Source organism: Mobula birostris, chromosome 9, assembly GCF_030028105.1.
Source record: "Mobula birostris isolate sMobBir1 chromosome 9, sMobBir1.hap1, whole genome shotgun sequence".
Classification (NCBI taxonomy): domain Eukaryota; kingdom Metazoa; phylum Chordata; class Chondrichthyes; order Myliobatiformes; family Myliobatidae; genus Mobula; species Mobula birostris.
Window position 1 is genome coordinate 103,604,936 of NC_092378.1, and position 19,128 is coordinate 103,624,063.

Below are 19,128 nucleotides of genomic sequence, written 5' to 3' on the forward strand. Positions count from 1 at the left end.
AACTACAGAGTTCCCTATTACCGCTGCCACTATTCCGTTCCCTTCTCTTCTGAGCCATAGGGCCAGACTCAGTGCCAGAGGCATGGCCACTGTTACTTCCCCCAGGGAGGTCATCCCCCTAAACAGCACTCAAAATGGAGTACTTATTGTTAAAGGGGATAACCACACTACCTGACACTCTCCCTTCCCTCGCCCGACGGTCACCTACTTACCTCTCCTGATAGTCTCCTAGCTGCTGGGATGACTGCCTGCCTGTAGGTCCTGTCTATCACTTCCTCACTCTCAACAAGCCGAAGGTCATCGAGCTGCAGCTCAATGCACCTGGCACAGATGTGGCCATCAGGAAGGCTGGAAGTCTCCTGGACATCTCACATCTGACACCCAGAAGAGAAAACTGGCCTTACAGTCATACCCACTATTCTAATGCGCTGAGCTCTGCGAGACCCTCCTTTTTAAACTCTGCTTCCCGACCTGTGCGAAGCTCTCTCTCTCTCTCTGAATAGACTGGCCCACAGCTATGCGCTGAGCCCCGCAAAATGCTCCTTTTTTAAAAACTTTTCTCCCTGACCTGTGCAAAGCTCCCTCTCTACAAATCGAATGGTCTGCCGCTAATCCAATTGAAAAAAAATCAAAGATTTTCCCTTTCACCATTTTGACTTTCTCCGTCACCATGAAATAACTTTTCCTCTCAATCCCCTCTGCTTGTTTGCAGACAGTGTGAAATACATTGATGAAAAATACTGTGTACCTTTCTCTTATCAACTGGACCCATCTTCAGGATTAAATTATTTTCTACAAACTGATGCCTGAAAAGAAAAAAACAGACCAGTTACCGGCAGCATGTCACAGATTTATGGAAGAGAAGGGAGGACACAGTCTGATGGGCAATTCGAACACTGCTGAGCACAAGGCCTTGGCACTGTACTTCAGATGTGACAGCAATATCAAAGTAGGCCAAGGGAACACAGAACTGCCACTGCAATGGTTTTACAGTGGTGAACGTGACTTCTTGTGGTGAAAGTAGTCTCTCTTCAGACAAATGTTTCTAAAGGTAGTATACCAGCTGGAGTTATTGGGAGGTTTGTAAAGCCAGAGGGTTAACTGTTTATGAGCATAACTGCAACTTACCAGGGATTTCTATTGGCTTGTTTCTCAAGCAGGAGACGCTTGTCCTCATCTGTAAACTGAAGGTCCAACTCGAACGAAGTGTCATTAAGATCATGGACATACTGCTCGATGTTACTACATAACCTCTGTGGTGGGCTAGGCTCAGGGGAAGACAGCGAGTGCAGTGAGCCGGAGGGAGCCACTTGCATGGAGACAAACTGACTGAGGAGGTCATCATACTGTAGCCATGGAGCAGAAAAGATTGGACAAAAAGTCAATAATCTTATTCCCTGATACTCTCACATCAGCAAGTTTTTAAGCACAAAGAATAACAAACCAGAGGGCAACCTTTGGGAAAGAACAGAAAACAAAGGGAGATGACCGAAAAATGAAACAAAGCCGCTAAAGATCTGATTTGATGAAGTGGGATTGCAGAAAATAGTTGCAGTTGATTGGTTATAGAATTGCAGAGAAGCAATGAATTAAGTGTTAAATGAAGGTCTTGCTTCTGTAAATTCTGATACATAGTGATCTCCTTTCACTACATAACAATCATAAATTAAGATTCTGGAAGTTAAGGAAGGAAAGACAAAATGATTTAAGACAGAATTATAATATGCATACATTTACTAAAAGATTAAGGTCACTTAGAAGGTAATAGGGGCATGCCCAGAGTTACAACTGAAGAGGAAATTCCGCCCTCTGTTATCTGGTGTACACTACAAGAGAGCAGCTTAGGGCATCAAAATACTGTGCAATATGCACACAAACATTAGTGCCTGCTGTTTATTTGGAAACTATGAGAATCAATTAAAAGTGCTGAAATTAATCATTTTTAGGATAAGTATGAAAGATTCAGAAGGGTATTTGTACTTACATTGCCATAGCAATCTTCTTCATCTTCAGACATTGCTGGGAGATATGCAGTGAGTTTGGGGGGTGTCTGAAGGTGCAGATTCTCCCATGCAATAGGTTCAAAGAATGTATGGGCTTTAAGGAGTCCATAACCTCCCATTTCTTCACAGCCAAGGCGCTTGGTGTGTTCAGACACCTTGAATTTAAAAGGGAAAATAAATTATTAAAAACCCATTGATAATAGCTCCATACTCGGTGTCCAATCAATCGTACTTTCCATGTGATGTAATAATTCAGTTAACACAAGGGTAAACAAATTTTCCCAGTCGGATACTACGACCAGCAATCGAACAAATGACCGGTTGTTCCTTTATGGTAGAATGTTTTCAGCATCACAATCTTTTACTTCAAACAACAGGTTAATAGTCTTTAAATCACACTTGAAAGGTAATGCCTAGAGTGTAGCATTTCTCCAGAAAAACTGAAATGTTGGCCTAGATAATGTTATTAAATTCAAAATCAAGGCACACTGATGGAATGTAACACAATGCCACTTTGAGATACTTTCTGAGAGTGGATATTCAGTGAAAGGCCAAGAATACAGCTGGTTGTAGTTAGCAGTTTGGTGAACATCTTGAGATAAGCATCAAGGGAGAAAATATGAAATTACTTACCAGAAGCTTCTGTACTAAGTCTTTCGCTTTTGGGAAAAACTTTTCTGGGAATTCATATTCCAACTTAATTATTTTTTGGAATATGAGATACTCATTCCTGTGAAGAGAAATAAATACAATAAATATCACCAATCATCAAAACTATGAAGGTTTAAAAATTCGCTTAATCGGTGATTTCATGAGCTAAGTGTATGCAGCTTCACGATAGAGTTAAAGGAACCTTAGAAGTTTACCATATAATGCACTGAGCAGGCTAAGAAAAACCCAAGGATTAGAGTACAAATCCTCCTCATATTAACACAATCCAGTTAGTTGGCTTAGCCGAGTACAGGTGATGCAGAAGAGGGGATGCCAACAACTGGCATCAGATGGGGATCACAAGTCAATCCTTGATAATAAATGTAGAAGTGAGACTATCATGAAGTATCAATGCTGGTTGATAAGTGGATCCAAGAAAAGACGTGTCTGCACTACCCACAAACACCTGTTAGTTTAGGATGGACCTGAATCACTGCCAAGTCAGACCACATAAAGGGAGCAATTGACCTTAGTACTTGGGACAGGGTGTTGCTTGTGATTTGCTACCTGTGACTAGCATACACTTAATAGTCAAACAGGCTGCTCAAACAGGATTTCCAAATTAATGCTTTTCTACTTTTCATATTCCCTGTGTGCTTTAACATAGAATAAAGGGATACAGGGTGGGGAAAATCCGAGAAAAAGAAAGTAAGTGTGAAATCATCCTAACAGGCAATCCCTAAAGCCCCCATTGCTTCTTAAATGGAGAGGAGTTTCTACTCCATTAAAACAGCCACTGCCTGAATGGCTAACTACAGCCACTTCAGTTCACCAAGTGACAGTCGATAAATTACAGCAATTCATAAGCACTGATTCAGAAAACGTTTACACCTGCTTATTAACATATACTTTCAAAACCTCTGCTAGAAGTTAATGTATTTCAATCAAATTTAGAAATCAACTTTCGGCTAAGAAGCTCTTTGCAGACATGTGTGCTGTAGCAGAGCACCAGGCAATGCCAGTTTGGGTGCACTAAACAGCAACACAACAATGCTGTGTCAGAGGATAGTGTAGTACGGATATTGACAAGATTAAAACCAAAGAATTGAATTAATAACATGAGAGGCTGTGGGGGGGGGGGGGAGGGGGGAGGAGGGAGGAGGGAGGAGTGGAGGGAGAGGGGTTCTAACATCATAATATACAATATTATGTACTTACCCAGCCCTGAAAGGTGGCAATCCAGCTACCAATTGGTAAATGATACAGCCAAGAGCCCAGAGATCAGAGCTACAGAGGTTAGAAAACATTAATCAATACAGCATTTGCACACAGGTACTTCTGGAATTTCACTCACACTGTTCTGACCTCCGCATCACAGGTCTGCAGTCAGAAAGGAAGGCCTGAGGGTAAAGTCCAGCCTCCAGCTTCCTTTAGTTCAGAGGACCACCAGTGTAGCTACTCCATCATGAGTGCTAGTGACACAGGGAGCTTCCATTCAACGTCAGAATCAATTATTCCTTACACTGACTATAGGAAAGCTGGGTATGGTTCGTACTTTGAAGAGGAAAAGAGGAGGGGAAATGTACCAGAGTTATTGCTCTGTGATAGTCCCTCGACAGTCTAAAGTGAGAATCAATAGGAGATGCAGATACTCTGAAAACAGTATCGCGCCCCCCCCCCCCCCAAGGTCAAAATCACCAGCTGTGGTATCGAACTGAGGTAAAAATCCATTTGGCCTATACTCCAGTGAAGGTCAGTATCTATACACGTACAGATCAATGAGGGGCAAATCCAGCACAATCTAATACCCGAGTCAGTGTTCTATTCAGGTTCTCCAGTCAAAGGCAAGGATTGTGAACCTCTTTATCCTGGTGAGTTCAGTACCCAGCTGGGACAGGACTCAAGGGCCCCAAATTCCAGAGTCTGTGTCTGAAGAACCTGCATTCCAGTCAGAGTCTGTGAAACCCATACCATAATGATAGTCCAGGTACCTGACACAGGCATCATTATACAAAATAGAAGGGAGTCTGAAGAACATCTCCTATAATTAATCTCAGCTCATTTGTGATGCCTCCCACACCGCAGACATGCTATAGTTGGATGATTGGCCAATGAGAAGGCGCAGCCTAGGAGAAAGTCTAGATAGATCATTAAGGATCAGGGTTTTGGAGGGGTGTGGGTATGGTGTTAAAAACACATCACAAAATACCGAAGGGAAATAGCTGCCCCAGCAGAGATTTGCAAAGGAGATGTCTACTTACCTTTTACAAGCAGATTTCTCGGTTAAAAGCTCCGGCGAAACATACTGTGCTGTTCCAACGAAAGAATTTGCTCGAGCTGCAATACCAAAACTAGTGTAAACTGTGGAACACAATGATCGGTATACTCACACACATCTCCCTACAGCATTTCCTTCTAATCTTTTCAATTCAAGTCGTGAACAAATGAATACATCAACCTAAACAGCCTTTAAGCAAGGGGACACAAATTACAAAAGATATCTCCAATCGTCAAAGAGCCATGCAAGGTTTGTACATAGAGCACTAGTAATTGTCCACAGTAGTGGTTTAAATGTTGGCTCTTGCAGTGCAACTAGGCAGGGCTCGGTAAAACATAGCAGTTAACCCCCTGCTCTTTTTAAGAGTTTATTTTTATAAAAAAATTGGCACTGTTTGATGAAAGAGAAAGGATAAATTATGCACCTTGCGTATTATCTGAAGATAATACTTTTGCTGTTCCAAAATCAGTAATCCGTATGTGCATATCTTCACTCAGCAAGATGTTCTCTGGTTTAAGGTCCCTAAAATCATTTTAAGCAGATTAAATTATCAACGACAAACTATTCATAGCTTACCTTTAATAGCATGCAATCGCACAAAGGTCTCAGCCCATATTGATCAAAACCACTCATTAGCTCAATTCTTTTCTCCATATTTTATTAAGTTGCCTCAAACTGATTTACACTGCTCCCTTAAGGTCTATTACGTGTCTGGGTTTTGTACCCAGAAGCAACAAGCTTTGTCCTGAGCTCTGGTCACCTCATTATTAGTTCACTATCCTACTTTGATCCTTATCTTTGCCCTGGTGCAGCATGCCAGTGTTCTGAGGAATTTTTCCAGGCTTAAAATAAAAGTTTTTAATCTCAGTTTTCTCACCCACATTCAACAACTTGATGCAATTATTGCTCCACATTTTTCAACAGCAGTCACTCTGCTGGTGCCAGTTATTTATGTCTTCCCTATCCTTCCTGTTTTCTTTTCAGCATTGTTGGAGCTCCAACATTTTCCAACTCTAGACCTACAATATTAGTCACTTCTGTTCACAAATTCTACCAGCCTGCTGAGTACTTCCAGCAGTTTCCGTTACCTGAAAATTTCCAATATTGAAATCTTGCCTGTGGCCACTCCCCATCACAGTTCTATCCAACCATCCCAGCTACGTTCATACTTTTAATTCACCCAATGCTACAACTGTTAATTTTCCTTACAATAATAAACTCCTTCTCTTGTCACCAGTGACTCTTTCGCATTTCCTCATGGCTTCTAATTATACCTCCATTTCATTATCTGGTTCAATTTTTCTGTCTTTCTCAGTTGACTTGGAGATTGATTTTAAGCATTTTTATTTTTTCCAGGGAATTTGTGATTTGTACTTTAATTCTGTTTGTGCACCATCTTTCAATTTTTTTTTGATCAAGGGAACACCATGGCCTTTAACGGATTTTACATACTGAAACAAGAGATAGTGAAGCTGAAGGGTCTTCATAAACGTCCATGCATTGGGGTGGGTTTGGAGGAATGTGAGAGGTGTGGCTGGTATCAATGCCTTAATAACATTCTCCGGCAGCTCCCAGCTGGTGATGAGACTCAAGCATTCTATCAAGGCAAGAAACTTCTCTAGCTAGTTGAAGACCACCTTCATCAGCTCAAATTACTATTAACAACAATGAAGAAATTGAAGCAGGCAAGACATAATACAGGCCAAACAGCTGCAAAAATGAAAGTCCTTACCTATGTATAATCCCAATCTCATGCAAGTACTCTAGCGCCGAAACAATCTCAGCAGAATAAAATCTTGTGCAGTTCTCATCAAATGAGCCTTGCTTACGAATATATTTAAGCAGCTCTCCATTCTTAGCATAACTAAGACCAAAATCTGCATAGAAGCTCAGGATCAAATATTGTAAAGACTGGGGAAAAACACCTTGATTTATAACATTTTCCTGTAATTACATAAAAATCACAAGACTGTGCTTCTGTTAAAGTGCTAATCTTCAAGCATGGCTCCTTTGTACTTTCTTTTAAGCAGTGAAAAAGAGCAAAACATGCAATAAAAATGAAGGATACAGAGCTTCTCCTCATCCTGAAACGTGAAGTAGAGTTTTACAAAGAAGGGGTGATCCAGCCGAGACATGATATCCCTCTCTCTGGTCACATACGGTACCTTGTTCTCCTTAATGATATGACGTTTTTCCAGAATTTTAACTGTAAGATAAAGTAATTTACTGAAGCTGCTGACTGAATGTTTTATATCTGCATTGATTAGAACAAGGTTACTCTAATTTCCTGTGCTAGCACTGACTGTTAATAACTACAAAGACCAACAGTCTTCAAATTCCAAAGATTAAGCTCTACTGTCTAAAAAACGTAATTAAAATAGAACAATTAAATCTGGGAATGATAGTTGTGCCAAATTGAAAAAGCAGAAATATTTAAAGTTGACAATCGGTTTCAGATGTATTTGTGCCCTCACTCACTGGTAGCCCCCTCCACCATGGGTGGAAGGGGTAACAAAGAAAAGACTATAAACAGTCTGAAAATACTAGAATTTTAAAATACATCCCATAAACAACAGCCAAAGGAGTCGTGTGTACTTAGGATGTGGGCAGCTGAGTTTTTAACATGGCGCCATCTTTACAGGAAGCAGATGAGGGAAGCCAGGCACTAGTCTGGTTGATGTAGGCCAGGTTTAATAATGGACCAAGACCAAATTTTACAGCTAATCACCAATCCAAATTTTATGACATGGAAGACCATTTGGCCTATATAATCTTTATAAGAAAAACAGACGGTCCCACTCAGCACCCTACACCACTGAGCTGATCGTTTAGATACTTACCTAGCTCCCCTGCAAACATTACAATTCAATTGTAATGGTGTGAGTCTCCTCCTCCACCATCTTATTCTGACGTATTCCCCCTTTCTTTCCAGTACTGAAGTATCTTGGCCCGAAATTTTGACTCTTTATTGCTTTCCATAGATGCTGCCTGACCTGCTGAGTTCCTTAAGCATGTGTGTGACTCTTGATTTCCAGCATCTGCAGAATCTCTTGTGTTTGCAATTAAATTTGCCTCCATTTTTCTCCCTGGCAGTACATTCCAGACCATAATCACTTGCTGTGTAAAAAAAAACCTTTCCCCAGCTCCTCTCTGGTTCTTTTGCCACTTTCCTTCTACATCCTCAGTTCTCAGTCTCTCCACCAATCGAAGCAGATATTCTATTTACATGAATTTGTGAAATTGAGATCTATCACATCTCTTCACATCTCCCAGGAAAACAACCCCAGCTTCTCCAATCTTTCTATTGAACTCCAGCTATAATCTTTGAAATCATTTTGGTAAATTATCATCTGCACTCCTAAAGCTTTTATATCCTTCCTAAACTGTTGGAAACCAATCTTTTATAAAAGGTCGATCACGTTTGTTTTACTCTTATTTGCTTTTCCTGTATTTATAAATGCCAAGATTCACATTTTTTAAATTATCCGCTTTCCCAATCTTCCCTTCCACTTTCAAGAGTACGTATTCCCTCCCATCCCTTTCCTTGTACCATCTAGTTCATATCGTCTCTTCTCACCATTCCTACTAGAGTGTAATATCACATTATTCAGCACTGAATTTCACCTTTACCCCAGCCAATCTAGGGCTTCTTGAAATCCTCACCATGGCTTCAAGTTTTGAGCTATCTGGAAGTTTAGAAAATGGGCACTGTATACCCAGTCCAAAATATTAATTATTCAGTAAAGCAGTGGTCATAGTGCTGAACCCCAGGAAAAATCCCACTGTACACTTCTCCCCAGTGCAGAAACAAAACCACATTTCACACCATTTTCTGTTATTCAACCACTTTCATAAGCATCTGCCCTTTTAATGAATTTCAGTCTCGTGATGTTCTTATCTTGAAACTCTACTGATAGATTATCAAACACATTTTATCAACTCGCCCTCTGTTATACTATGAAATATTTTATCATTTGCTTTAACTTAAGTTTAAAAACAAAAACAAATCTATTCTTCAGCTTCAGTGTCTGGGGAAAGGATCTTTGTGCTTAGGTAAAACTCAGCTCATTTAATACTTGCATCAGACTGATTCCATCTAACAAGTATTCATAGTTATCTTGAGGTCAGTTATCTAACAGGCTGACTCAGCTGTGACACAAGACTAATTCCATTCAGTCTCGTGTTCAGAACCACAAATGGGGTGGGGTGGGGGAAATGGAACAAGTTTCCAATCAACATTGGCAATAAAAACAAAAAAATTCAAATATTTCCTTCTATTTTTGACACATATCTGCTGTGAGGTTTGCAAATGTAGCAGGGACTGCCTTTCACATTCAATAGCTTGTTCCAGAGTTTGGCTGACATATGGTGGGCAAGTGATCTTGGCCAGAGGAAGGATAGAGCCATTCCAGGATCCACCACTCAGGAATGTGATCAAACTCAAGTACTATCATCCCTTGTTTCTAAAGCCTGAACAGGAATTGGAGTCAAACGCTAACAGTTGTTTCTAGTTGTCTTGGGAAAATTAAATGTGAGCCATGGTGGAATTAACAGCTCAAAACTATCAATTGAATTAGAAGGGAAGTCTATTAGTTTTTACTTACTAGCATATTCTTTACCAGTTGTCTGTTCGCGGGCCAACACAACCTGTAGAGAAACAAACAAAGCAGTCAGCTACACTGTAGAACAAACTCAGTTACATTCGCATCACTTATAAGCAAAGCTCCTTCTTACATGCAGCTCATCTTACCAAACTCAAATTCTTCAAATGTCACTCACCCTGACTATACTTGGGCAATTCTAACACTGTGGACCCTTGTTTCAGCTGGGCATGCCACACCACAATAACCTACAGCTATGATAAGCTGTGCAGTGCCAAAATATATCCGGCATGCAATCTAAAAGACCTGACTACAGTGAAGATAATGCACATCTAACTCAATTTAAAACATGAACTTTATCTTCATCATTGCTGACCATCCTCAGTAGCAACATTAAACCACTATTCATACCACTCCGTTTATTATTTTCTCTTTGCACTCGAGGTCATGAATACCTAAACAAACGTAGTGAGAGTGATGCTAATTCCCAATTTAGTTAGAGAAATACAGCATGGAAAGAGGCCATTCAGCCACTGAATCCATGCCAACCATCAACAACCCATTTACACTAATCTCATTCTATTCTCCCCACATGTCCCTCATCCAATCACTTACAGGAGCTAATTTACTTACTCATCTACAAGCTTCTGGGACAGGGGAAGAAAGCAGAGCATGGGGGGGGGGGTGTAGAGAGAAGAGAAACACAATCTCAGGGAAGATGAGCCAACTCCACATACAGAGGTCAAAATCCAATCCAAGTTGTCAGCAGATTGGATTGCTCTGTGGTAGAGCAGCTGTACCCATGGCACCCACTGGGCTGATAGTAAAGGGTTGAGAAGAATGTGCTGCGATATTAAAAAAGCTCAACAGGGAAGATGAAGAGAAGATGCTTCCCCTGGTGTGGCGAGTCCAGAACAAAGGAGAGAAATGAAGGGTCAGCCTCATAAGGGAAAAAGAAAGGAATTTGTCCCAGAGAATCTTCTTCCCCAGTGAGCTGCAGGGTCTGAGGCATCACATTATTGCAGGCCATGACAGATGGACATTGGGCTGTTGTGCTGTTCAGAACTTTACAATTAATGAACATTGAAAATTCAGTCAAAATTTGAACACGTAAAAAAAAAAATCAGTGCCAGAACACGAATTGTTTCTTTTAAAAAAAAAGACGAGTGCATTTTATTACATTTAGTAAGCAGGGACAGAGAAAGCACTGATACTTGGGACTTCATTGACAAACTTGACTAAGAGTAGCACAAAAAGTGCCATTTTGAAACCCACCCATAAATGGGAACATATTCTTCTCAATGTCAATTGCCACTGACCCAGCTTCCCCGCCTGCTATCACTGATTCAGATTTATCACATGTACAACAAAACATACACTGAAACAACAAACAGCCTAAAGTAGTGCCAGGGACAATCTGCAAGCGTTACCACAGATTCCGGCACCAACAAAGCAAGAAACAATGTTCGGCACAACAACACAAGCAGCAATATAAAAAAAACAGCAAAGCAAGCTCTTTTCTCACTGATCCCACTCACACACAGACAGCCCGCCTCCGGGCCCCTGACCACTGATCTGTTTCCTCAAAGCCCAAGTTCATTATATCATCTTGCGCGCTCAGGCCTAATGACACTATCCAGAATACTGGCCTGCTCCTGGGTCAGTTTCTGCCATTGCTGTCCAAGGTCACTGACTTGTAGCCATGTTGCCTGAGAACACAGATCTATCTTCAGTGCATGTAGCCACTTACCTTTATTCACAATTGTGTCCTCACTTAAAGCTTTTCTAAAGAGAATCTGGCACGGCTCAGACTTCATAATCCATTTGCTTTTAAATTGCTAAGTACCAAAACATCAACATGAACACCCACACTTACAAATAGCAGACATTCAGGAACATATCAGTCAAGCTTTTCATAAGGGCAGGAGTTTGTACAACAGGGAGCATTTGTATATTAATTGACAATAAAGAAAAGCTATCCTAACTTTTTTGTAAACACTTGAACCAATTAAAAATCTCATAACAGGAATTTGTGCTGCACAGTTCCATTAATAAAAGGTTGTGTACTGTTTACTGGCAGAAGTAAACAATTCTAATATACTATAGGAAATGATTAAAACTTCACAAACATTGCTCTTTTAGAAGGGACCCGGTTATTAAAGGTGAAAGGAAGTGAATGATTCACGGCTTTGAGTCAAAGTCAATTGTGTGTAGGTGATAGTCACTGACTTGTTTGTGAAGGCAAATGAGACCCATAATAATTGCAAATGTTTTAATTCACTTCTGTAACCTGAAGCATGTCAAAAGAAAAATGTTCAAAAAGTGAAGGGTTATTTTGAGGACATGAACACTGAGGAAAAACATGCAGGTAATTCAAATCCCCCAACAGCAAAACAGCATTCAATTCCAATAAAGGAACAAAAACAGAAAAATACTGAAAGCACTCAGCCAGCAAAGCAACATTTGTGGAAGGAGAAATCTAAACATTTAGGGACAGGTACAGGGAACCATCCTCAGACCTTAGGGAAGCCGAATTCCCAATATTACTTATATGAAATATATGAATATATAAATATATGAAACAGCCAGGAATTAAGGGTTACGGGGAACTGGCACAAGAGGAGCTGAAGCCAGCATATGCTACCCTGAATGATTGGGGCAGGCTTATCTGAGCTGCTGGCCTACTCCCATTCCTTTCTCCCCAGTTCCAAGGTCTGCTGTTGCAAAATGTTAACTGGCTTCTTTCCACAGATGCTGCTTCACTGGTTCAGGTTGCCTGGCATTTTCAGCTTGTGTTTCACATTGCATCATCTGCACTTTTATTTATTTGCCACTTCCTCTAAGGCCCCAGCATTGCCTGGCTGCATGAATCCCATATACATGCAGAAGTATTGTTGCAATTTACTGCCTCTAATGGCTTTTCTAGTTTGTAGCCCTCATCGAGGGGAGGATGTCATTAGGAGGCACATTCAAAGTACTCTGCCCTGCTACCAGCTCCCAGAATGACTGATCAATTAATAGCACTGCCAAACTGAAGGATGGGCTCTTTCAAGCACTGGATTCAAGCTCCCCTAGGGTACAAGTATTGCCATCTTCAGAATATGCCCCATCTTTTGGACTGCCACAGATTTCTCCAAGAGTAGCGCATGTCCAAAGCGTTAGAAGGAATCAATCTGAAATCTGCAGTCGGAATTACAAAGGGTCAGATAGATTATGCAATTCTGACCAAATGGTTTCCTTGGAAAGAATCCAGTCGTTCTGATGAGCACAGGAGAAATATCGTAAAGCCCCACCAAATAAAATTAACCAGGGATTTGTACATGTCTGGTACTGTTGGAAGAGACTGATGTTCGTATGAATGCCAAAAAGTAAGGGAAAAAATACATAGTAAGAGAATAGGAACTAAAATAATGTTGAACGCAAAGCTTTTGCGTGCATATAAGTTTAAGTGCCTGGGAAAAGGGAATGCTGGGCCGCATCAGGGCCCCAAAAAATGACTGGTATGCAATAACAAAGCACAGCTTGAAGTAAAGTAATTTATTACCTCATACCTGCTCTGCTTTTCACAAATTATTTTTTTTTACCCCAATGCTACTTTTCTGTACTAGTGCCACTTCCTTAATATTGAAAAACCTATTGATGCATACTCAACATACACAGCCACTGAGCTGCCATGGCTCCATATGGTAACAGCTCTGAAGATTTACAGCTCTAAATGGAGATTTCTTCTTATCTCTGCCATGAAAGAGTATAACTCTTAGATCTACAGAACCCTCCGATAAAAATTGTCCAAGCCATCAAGCACTACAAAAATATTCTATGTTTCAAAAAAGTCACCTCTCCTTCAAACTCCTGAGTCTACTCAATCTCACCTCATACATATATGCACTATTCCTAGAATCAATATGGTCAACTTTCATTGCAATCCTTCTATCCCAAGTATATTTTTCCCCAAGACATGGACACCAGGCTTGTCTCACCAGGGCCTTAAATAATTGGAGTCAGGCAGCTTTACACTTTTACTCAAGTTCTCTTGTGATAAAAGCCAAAATCTGCCTTCCTAATTGGTTATAGAACCTGCATGTGTACCAGGAAACCAAGGTGTCTCTGAAGCTAGCCTTCTAAGAATTTTTTTAAAAAAAATATACATTTTTTTCTTACAAAGGCAGAGGGATTGGCTGGAATCCTCAAATACTCTGCACTTACATTTTCCAAGAAAAATAATGCCGAGAACGTCTATTTGAGATATCAAAATACTTGATGGGATAAAGATGGATGGGGAAGAAAGCTGTAGAAAAGCTAACTGGGCTTAAAACCACCCAATCTGGATGGGAAGTATCCAGTGAAGAAGTGAGGGTGGGAATTGCAGAGGGGGTAGCTAAAAACTTGTACTACTCCTTGGATACAAGAATGATACCAAAAGACTCAAGAATGATACATGTTAAGTGCTCATTGAAAAAGATGGATACTCAAAAAGCACCTTGATTTATCATTGGTGAAAAAATGATGATCAGTAAAACAATTTAATTAATTAAATTAACCTTGAAGTTAGAAATGCTAACAGCCACAAGGCTTTATTAAATAGAAGAAAATTTTGTCAGTATTTTTTGGACAGAGTTAATTCACTTGAAGAGCCAACAGATAATGATTAGGATTACTAAACTTGTGCTTCTGTGTACATAAAATCACAGAAGCTGTGAAATATGGGACCCTGGGTTTCATAACAAGGGTCAGGATACAAGATGTGCTTGCTGAAGATCTATAAATATTGATATTTCATATCCAGAATTAGAAACAATCGACATTGTCTCCTAATTCCGGTTACCACACTTCTGCACTTTCGGAAGGATACAAAAGTCCTCTACAGGACTTAAATAAAGTTACAAAGATGAGGAACATTAGTTGCAAGGACAAAGTGGAGAAGACTGGATTGCTTGCTTTGTAGAATACAATATCGAGACGAGTAGTAGTTGTCAAAATTGTGATGGATTACATTGGGCAAATAGAGGAAAATGCTTTTCAGCCAAAGAATTCAAGGGATGTGGAATTGAAGTGAATAGCAAAAATTCCAGAGGTAATGAGAGGACAGCTCTAACCTGGAATACACCAACTAAAAATGTACTGGGTGCAGATTACATTCCAGCTTTTGAAAGAAAATTGGGTAAATATCTGAAGGCAAGTAGTTCCAGGATTATGATGAAAGTGACAGAATAAGATTAAGTGGAATTCTCTACAAAGATGAGATGACTTAAGGATCTGAAAGTCTCCCCTTTATTACAATGTTAAATACTGTGTTAATATAGCTGAGTCTCAACACCAAGCTGAAGTGTCAGAATAGAATCTGGTCAATTCCTAGCACAAATTCAAGATCTCTTGCCTCAGGTTAGAATTGTGCATCTCAAACTGACCCAATCCAAATCCTTGGACAAGGTACACCAGTACAGTGCATCTGCCACTCACAACACAACTTGTACAAATTACCAGTAATATTCCATACACAAGCAATTGGACATGGAACACCCTTAACATGGACAATCCAAAAGTTCGTTCACGATAGATGAGAATACACAACCCTTTGTACGAGCAAGAAGGCAATGTCCATATTTTTTTTCAAAAAAGGAAAAGCAATCTACAAATACAAGTATAAATACATACTGTTGAGAATGATCCCTCGCCAAGAATCTTGCCAAACTTGAAATCTTCGGGTCGTTTTTTCCGTGGTTGCTGAGCATGACTAGCTGACTGCTGCCGCTGGGTCTGCACTACAGGTTGCTGCCGTTGCCCTGTTCGCTGTGGTAAAGAGCCCATCACTGGGCCAGTGTCGCCTGCACTGCTGTCCATGGAGGCACCAGAGATCGTTGGTCGCACGCTGGAGTCTGATTGATTCCTTACCATGGATGGAGATGGGCAAGAGCAAAGGACTACACTGGACTGAATGGGAACATCATACTGAAAAATAAAGCACATAGGAAAATGGGTTCATTAACAAAGTCATAACACATTCAGTAAAATTCAGGTCATGGAGAAATTAATCAAGACAAGTACATACACTGTGTGCATTCACATGCAATCCAAACAAAATGAGACAACACTGTACAACCAGTCATTAAATATTCTCTGACACAGGCAATTTCAGAACAAAAGAGGAAAGTTATCATAAATCCCTGAGCACTTGATTTCCCACTGCTAACATGAGGCAGTACTCAGACATGCAATTGAAGTATTGTGGCCTGCAGGACAGTGGTCCTATAGCTCGAAGACAGGAATACTTTGGAGAGCTTTATTGTTCCATTACTACAGAGTCCTGAAAGGCCTCCTCCTGAGTTGTAAGCTTCTATGATTCAATGGGAACATGACCCCTCAACTGTAAATATGACTCATAGGCCCAGGGAGGGAGGTGCTGTCAGACAAAGGATAAAGGGAAATTCAGTCTTTGTGATGGGAAAGGGAACAGCAGCTTTCAGGGAAGTGTTTTAACTGTTACTTTCTCCTGCAGAGGTTGGCAATAAATTGGGTTGGAATCACTGTACTCCCATTCTCTATTTCACTACTTCACTCAAAATTCAACAATAGGCACATCTACATTATTAAAATCCTAATCACCCAACATAAAAATTCCATCCTTCATTTGAGAAAAGAGTCGTAGTCAAAGCTATAGACTCATACATACAACACCCAACACCTGCCGAACATTAACCTTCCTTTTGCCCACTGACTCTAATCCTATTTGTTCACATCAGGTCCATGTTCTCCAATGCCTTGCCTACCCAAGTGCTGCTCAAAATGTCCCTCAAACGCAATGATTGTATCCAATTTCACCACCTCTCCTGGAAGTGTTCTGAACAAAAAGAGTTGGTTGATGTTGTGTACTTGGGTTTTCAGAAGGCCTTTGACAAGGTGCCACACACAAGGCTTCTCATCACATTAAGAGCCCATGGTGTTGCAGGAAAGATACTGGCATAGACTGAGCGTTGGCTAATTAGCGGGAGGCAAAGAGTGGGAATGAAGGAGCCTTTTCTGGTTGGCTACCAGTGGAAATGGTGTTCCACAGGAGTCTCCTGTGGAATGATTTGGATGACAGAATATATGGCTTTGTGGCTAAGTTTGCAGACGTTAAAAAGATGGGGCAGGTAGTGCTAAGGAAGCAGAGGGGCTACAGGACTTGGATTAGGAGAATGGGCAATGAAGTGGCAAATGGAATACAGAGTCAGGAAGACTATGGTCAAGCACTTTGGCAGAAGAAATAAAAAGACTGTTTTCTAAATGGAGGGAAAATTCAAAAATCTGAGGTGCAGAAGTATTTTGGAGTCCTCATGCAGGATTCTCTAAAGGTTAATTGCAGGCTGGGTCAACATTCCGCTAGGCCCCACCTCCCCCTCGTACCCCATCTGTTACTTATTTTTATGCACACATTCTTTCTCTCACTCTCCTTTTTCTCCCTCTGTCCCTCTGAATATACCTCTTGCCCATCCTCTGGGTCCCCCCCCCCCTTGTCTTTCTTCCAGGACATCCTGTCCCATGATCCTCTCGTATCCCTTTTGCCTATCACCTGTCCAGCTCTTGGCTCCATCCCTCCCCCTCCTGTCTTCTCCTATCATTTTGGATCTCCCCCTCCCCCTCCAACTTTCAAATCCCTTACTCACTCTTCCTTCAGTTAGTCCTGACGAAGGGTCTCAGCCTGAAACGTCGACTGCACCTCTTCCTACAGATGCTGCCTGGCCTGCTGCGTTCACCAGCAACATTGATGCGTGTTGCAAGAATATAATGTTGTGGCTTTATAAGTGTGCCCTCACTTGGGAGTACTGTGGGCAGTTTTGGACTCCTTATCCAAGAAAGGATATGCTGCCATTGATAGGGGTTCAAAGGAGGTGCACAAAAATTATTTCAGTAATGAAAAGCTTATCACACAAGGAGCATTTGATGGCTCTGGGCCGTACTCACTGGCATTCAGAAGGATAAGAGAGCAGATCTGATTGAAGTTAATCAAATTTTGAAGGGATATGGAGAGGATGTTTCCTATGGTGGGGACTAAGACCGGAATAGAAGGACATCCATTCAAGAAGGGAGATGAGGAATTTCCTTAGCCAGAGAGTGATTAGTCTATGGAATTTGTTGCCACAAGTGGCTTTGCAGGCCATCATTGGGTATATTTAAGGCAGAGGTTGGTAGATTCTTAATCAGTCAGGGCATGAAGGATATGGGGAGAAGGCAGGAGACTGGAGCTGAGGGGGAAAACAATTGGCCATGATGAAATTGTGGAGCAAACTCGATGGGCCTAATGGCCTAATTCTGCTCGTATAATCTTATGGTCTTATAATAAATACCAAAATCCAAATCCTCTCTCGTTTCTGGTAAAACTCTTTCCCCTCACCTTAAAATCCTAACGTGGGAAAGATTTCGGCTATTCACCCATACACAATGCCGGAGGAACAGCAGCTGACGCAGAATCCAAGAAAATGAACAAACAGTCAACGTTTTGGGGTCAGACCCTTCAGGACTGGAAAAGGGGGAAGAGGCCAGAATAAAATAATTGGGGGGGGGGGGGAGGAAAAGGAGGATAGCTAGAAGGTAATGGGTTAAGCCAGGTGGGTGGGAAAGGTAAAAGGCCAGAGAAGAAATCTGACTGAAGTGAGTGGACAATAGGAGAAAGGGGAGGAAGGGCACCTGGGGGAGGTGATAGGCAGGTGAGAAGAGGTAAGAGGCCAGAGTGGGGAATAGAAGGAAGTGGGGAAGAATTTCTCCTTCCAGTTTACGAAAAACAATATTCATGCCATCAGATTGGAGGCTACCCAGACAGAATATAAAGTGCTGCTCATCCATCATGGCACAAGAGGAGGCCATAGTGGAACGAGATTGGGAATTGGAATTAAAATGTTGGGCCACTGGAAAGTTCTGCTTTAGGTGGATGGAGCGGAAGTGCTCGACGAAGTGGTCCCCCAAATTACGATGGGTCTCACCAATGTAGAAGACACCACATCAGGAGCACCAGACAACAGATGACCTCAGCAGATTCCCAGGTAAAGTGTTACTTCACCTCGAAGGACTGTTTGGAGCCGAGGAAGGAGGTGAATGGGCAGGGCCTCGGTGTCGAAATGAAAGATAGGAAGGAAGCCAGGACCTCATGAGGGAAAAGATGCTAAACCTTGGTTGCAGGCTAACAACCCACTCACTCAGGCTCTCCACCCTGAAACAACGCATGCAGAATTGAATATTTTAATGATTTGGTTATAACACAGATCCAGGGAGACTGGACTGATCATAGGCCTTAAATGGGATATAATATTGTTTTGTCATAGATCAATGGAGCAAATCCCCAAGTTAAAGATTATCCTAATTTTATTATTTTACTCCTGCTCTGATCACCACAGAATGAACATCCAAGTAAACAGTTTTCATATCTAGTGGTTTATAATATTATTTGCAGGACAGCAACTTCACTGCACAGCCATCAGGAGGAGCTCTTGTACTTTTGATCCATTTTCATTGCATTGAATCAAGGATAAATCTGGTCTGTCATACCTCTCAGGAACTGAACATGCACCCTCCTGGGCTATGAGAAATGGATCCAAATGGTACCAAGCCAAGAAATCAAAGG

The 19,128-nt window shown here is 41.2% G+C and overlaps 1 protein-coding gene across 2 annotated transcripts in view; it reads right to left on the reverse strand.

Annotated features, from left to right (window-relative positions):
* Positions 1-19,128, reverse strand: part of LOC140202917 (3-phosphoinositide-dependent protein kinase 1-like) — an 82,366-nt gene that overhangs the window by 11,770 nt on the left and 51,468 nt on the right. For both annotated transcript variants that reach the window (XM_072268505.1, XM_072268506.1), the window contains 11 exons: positions 15,189-15,482; positions 9,537-9,579; positions 7,001-7,138; positions 6,665-6,809; positions 5,357-5,454; positions 4,916-4,991; positions 3,873-3,941; positions 2,637-2,733; positions 1,985-2,158; positions 1,129-1,346; positions 749-806 (listed from right to left, as the gene is read on the reverse strand). In XM_072268505.1, the coding sequence (XP_072124606.1) occupies positions 749-806; positions 1,129-1,346; positions 1,985-2,158; positions 2,637-2,733; positions 3,873-3,941; positions 4,916-4,991; positions 5,357-5,454; positions 6,665-6,809; positions 7,001-7,138; positions 9,537-9,579; positions 15,189-15,482 (1,410 nt within the window). The remainder of the gene's footprint in view (positions 1-748; positions 807-1,128; positions 1,347-1,984; positions 2,159-2,636; positions 2,734-3,872; positions 3,942-4,915; positions 4,992-5,356; positions 5,455-6,664; positions 6,810-7,000; positions 7,139-9,536; positions 9,580-15,188; positions 15,483-19,128) is intronic.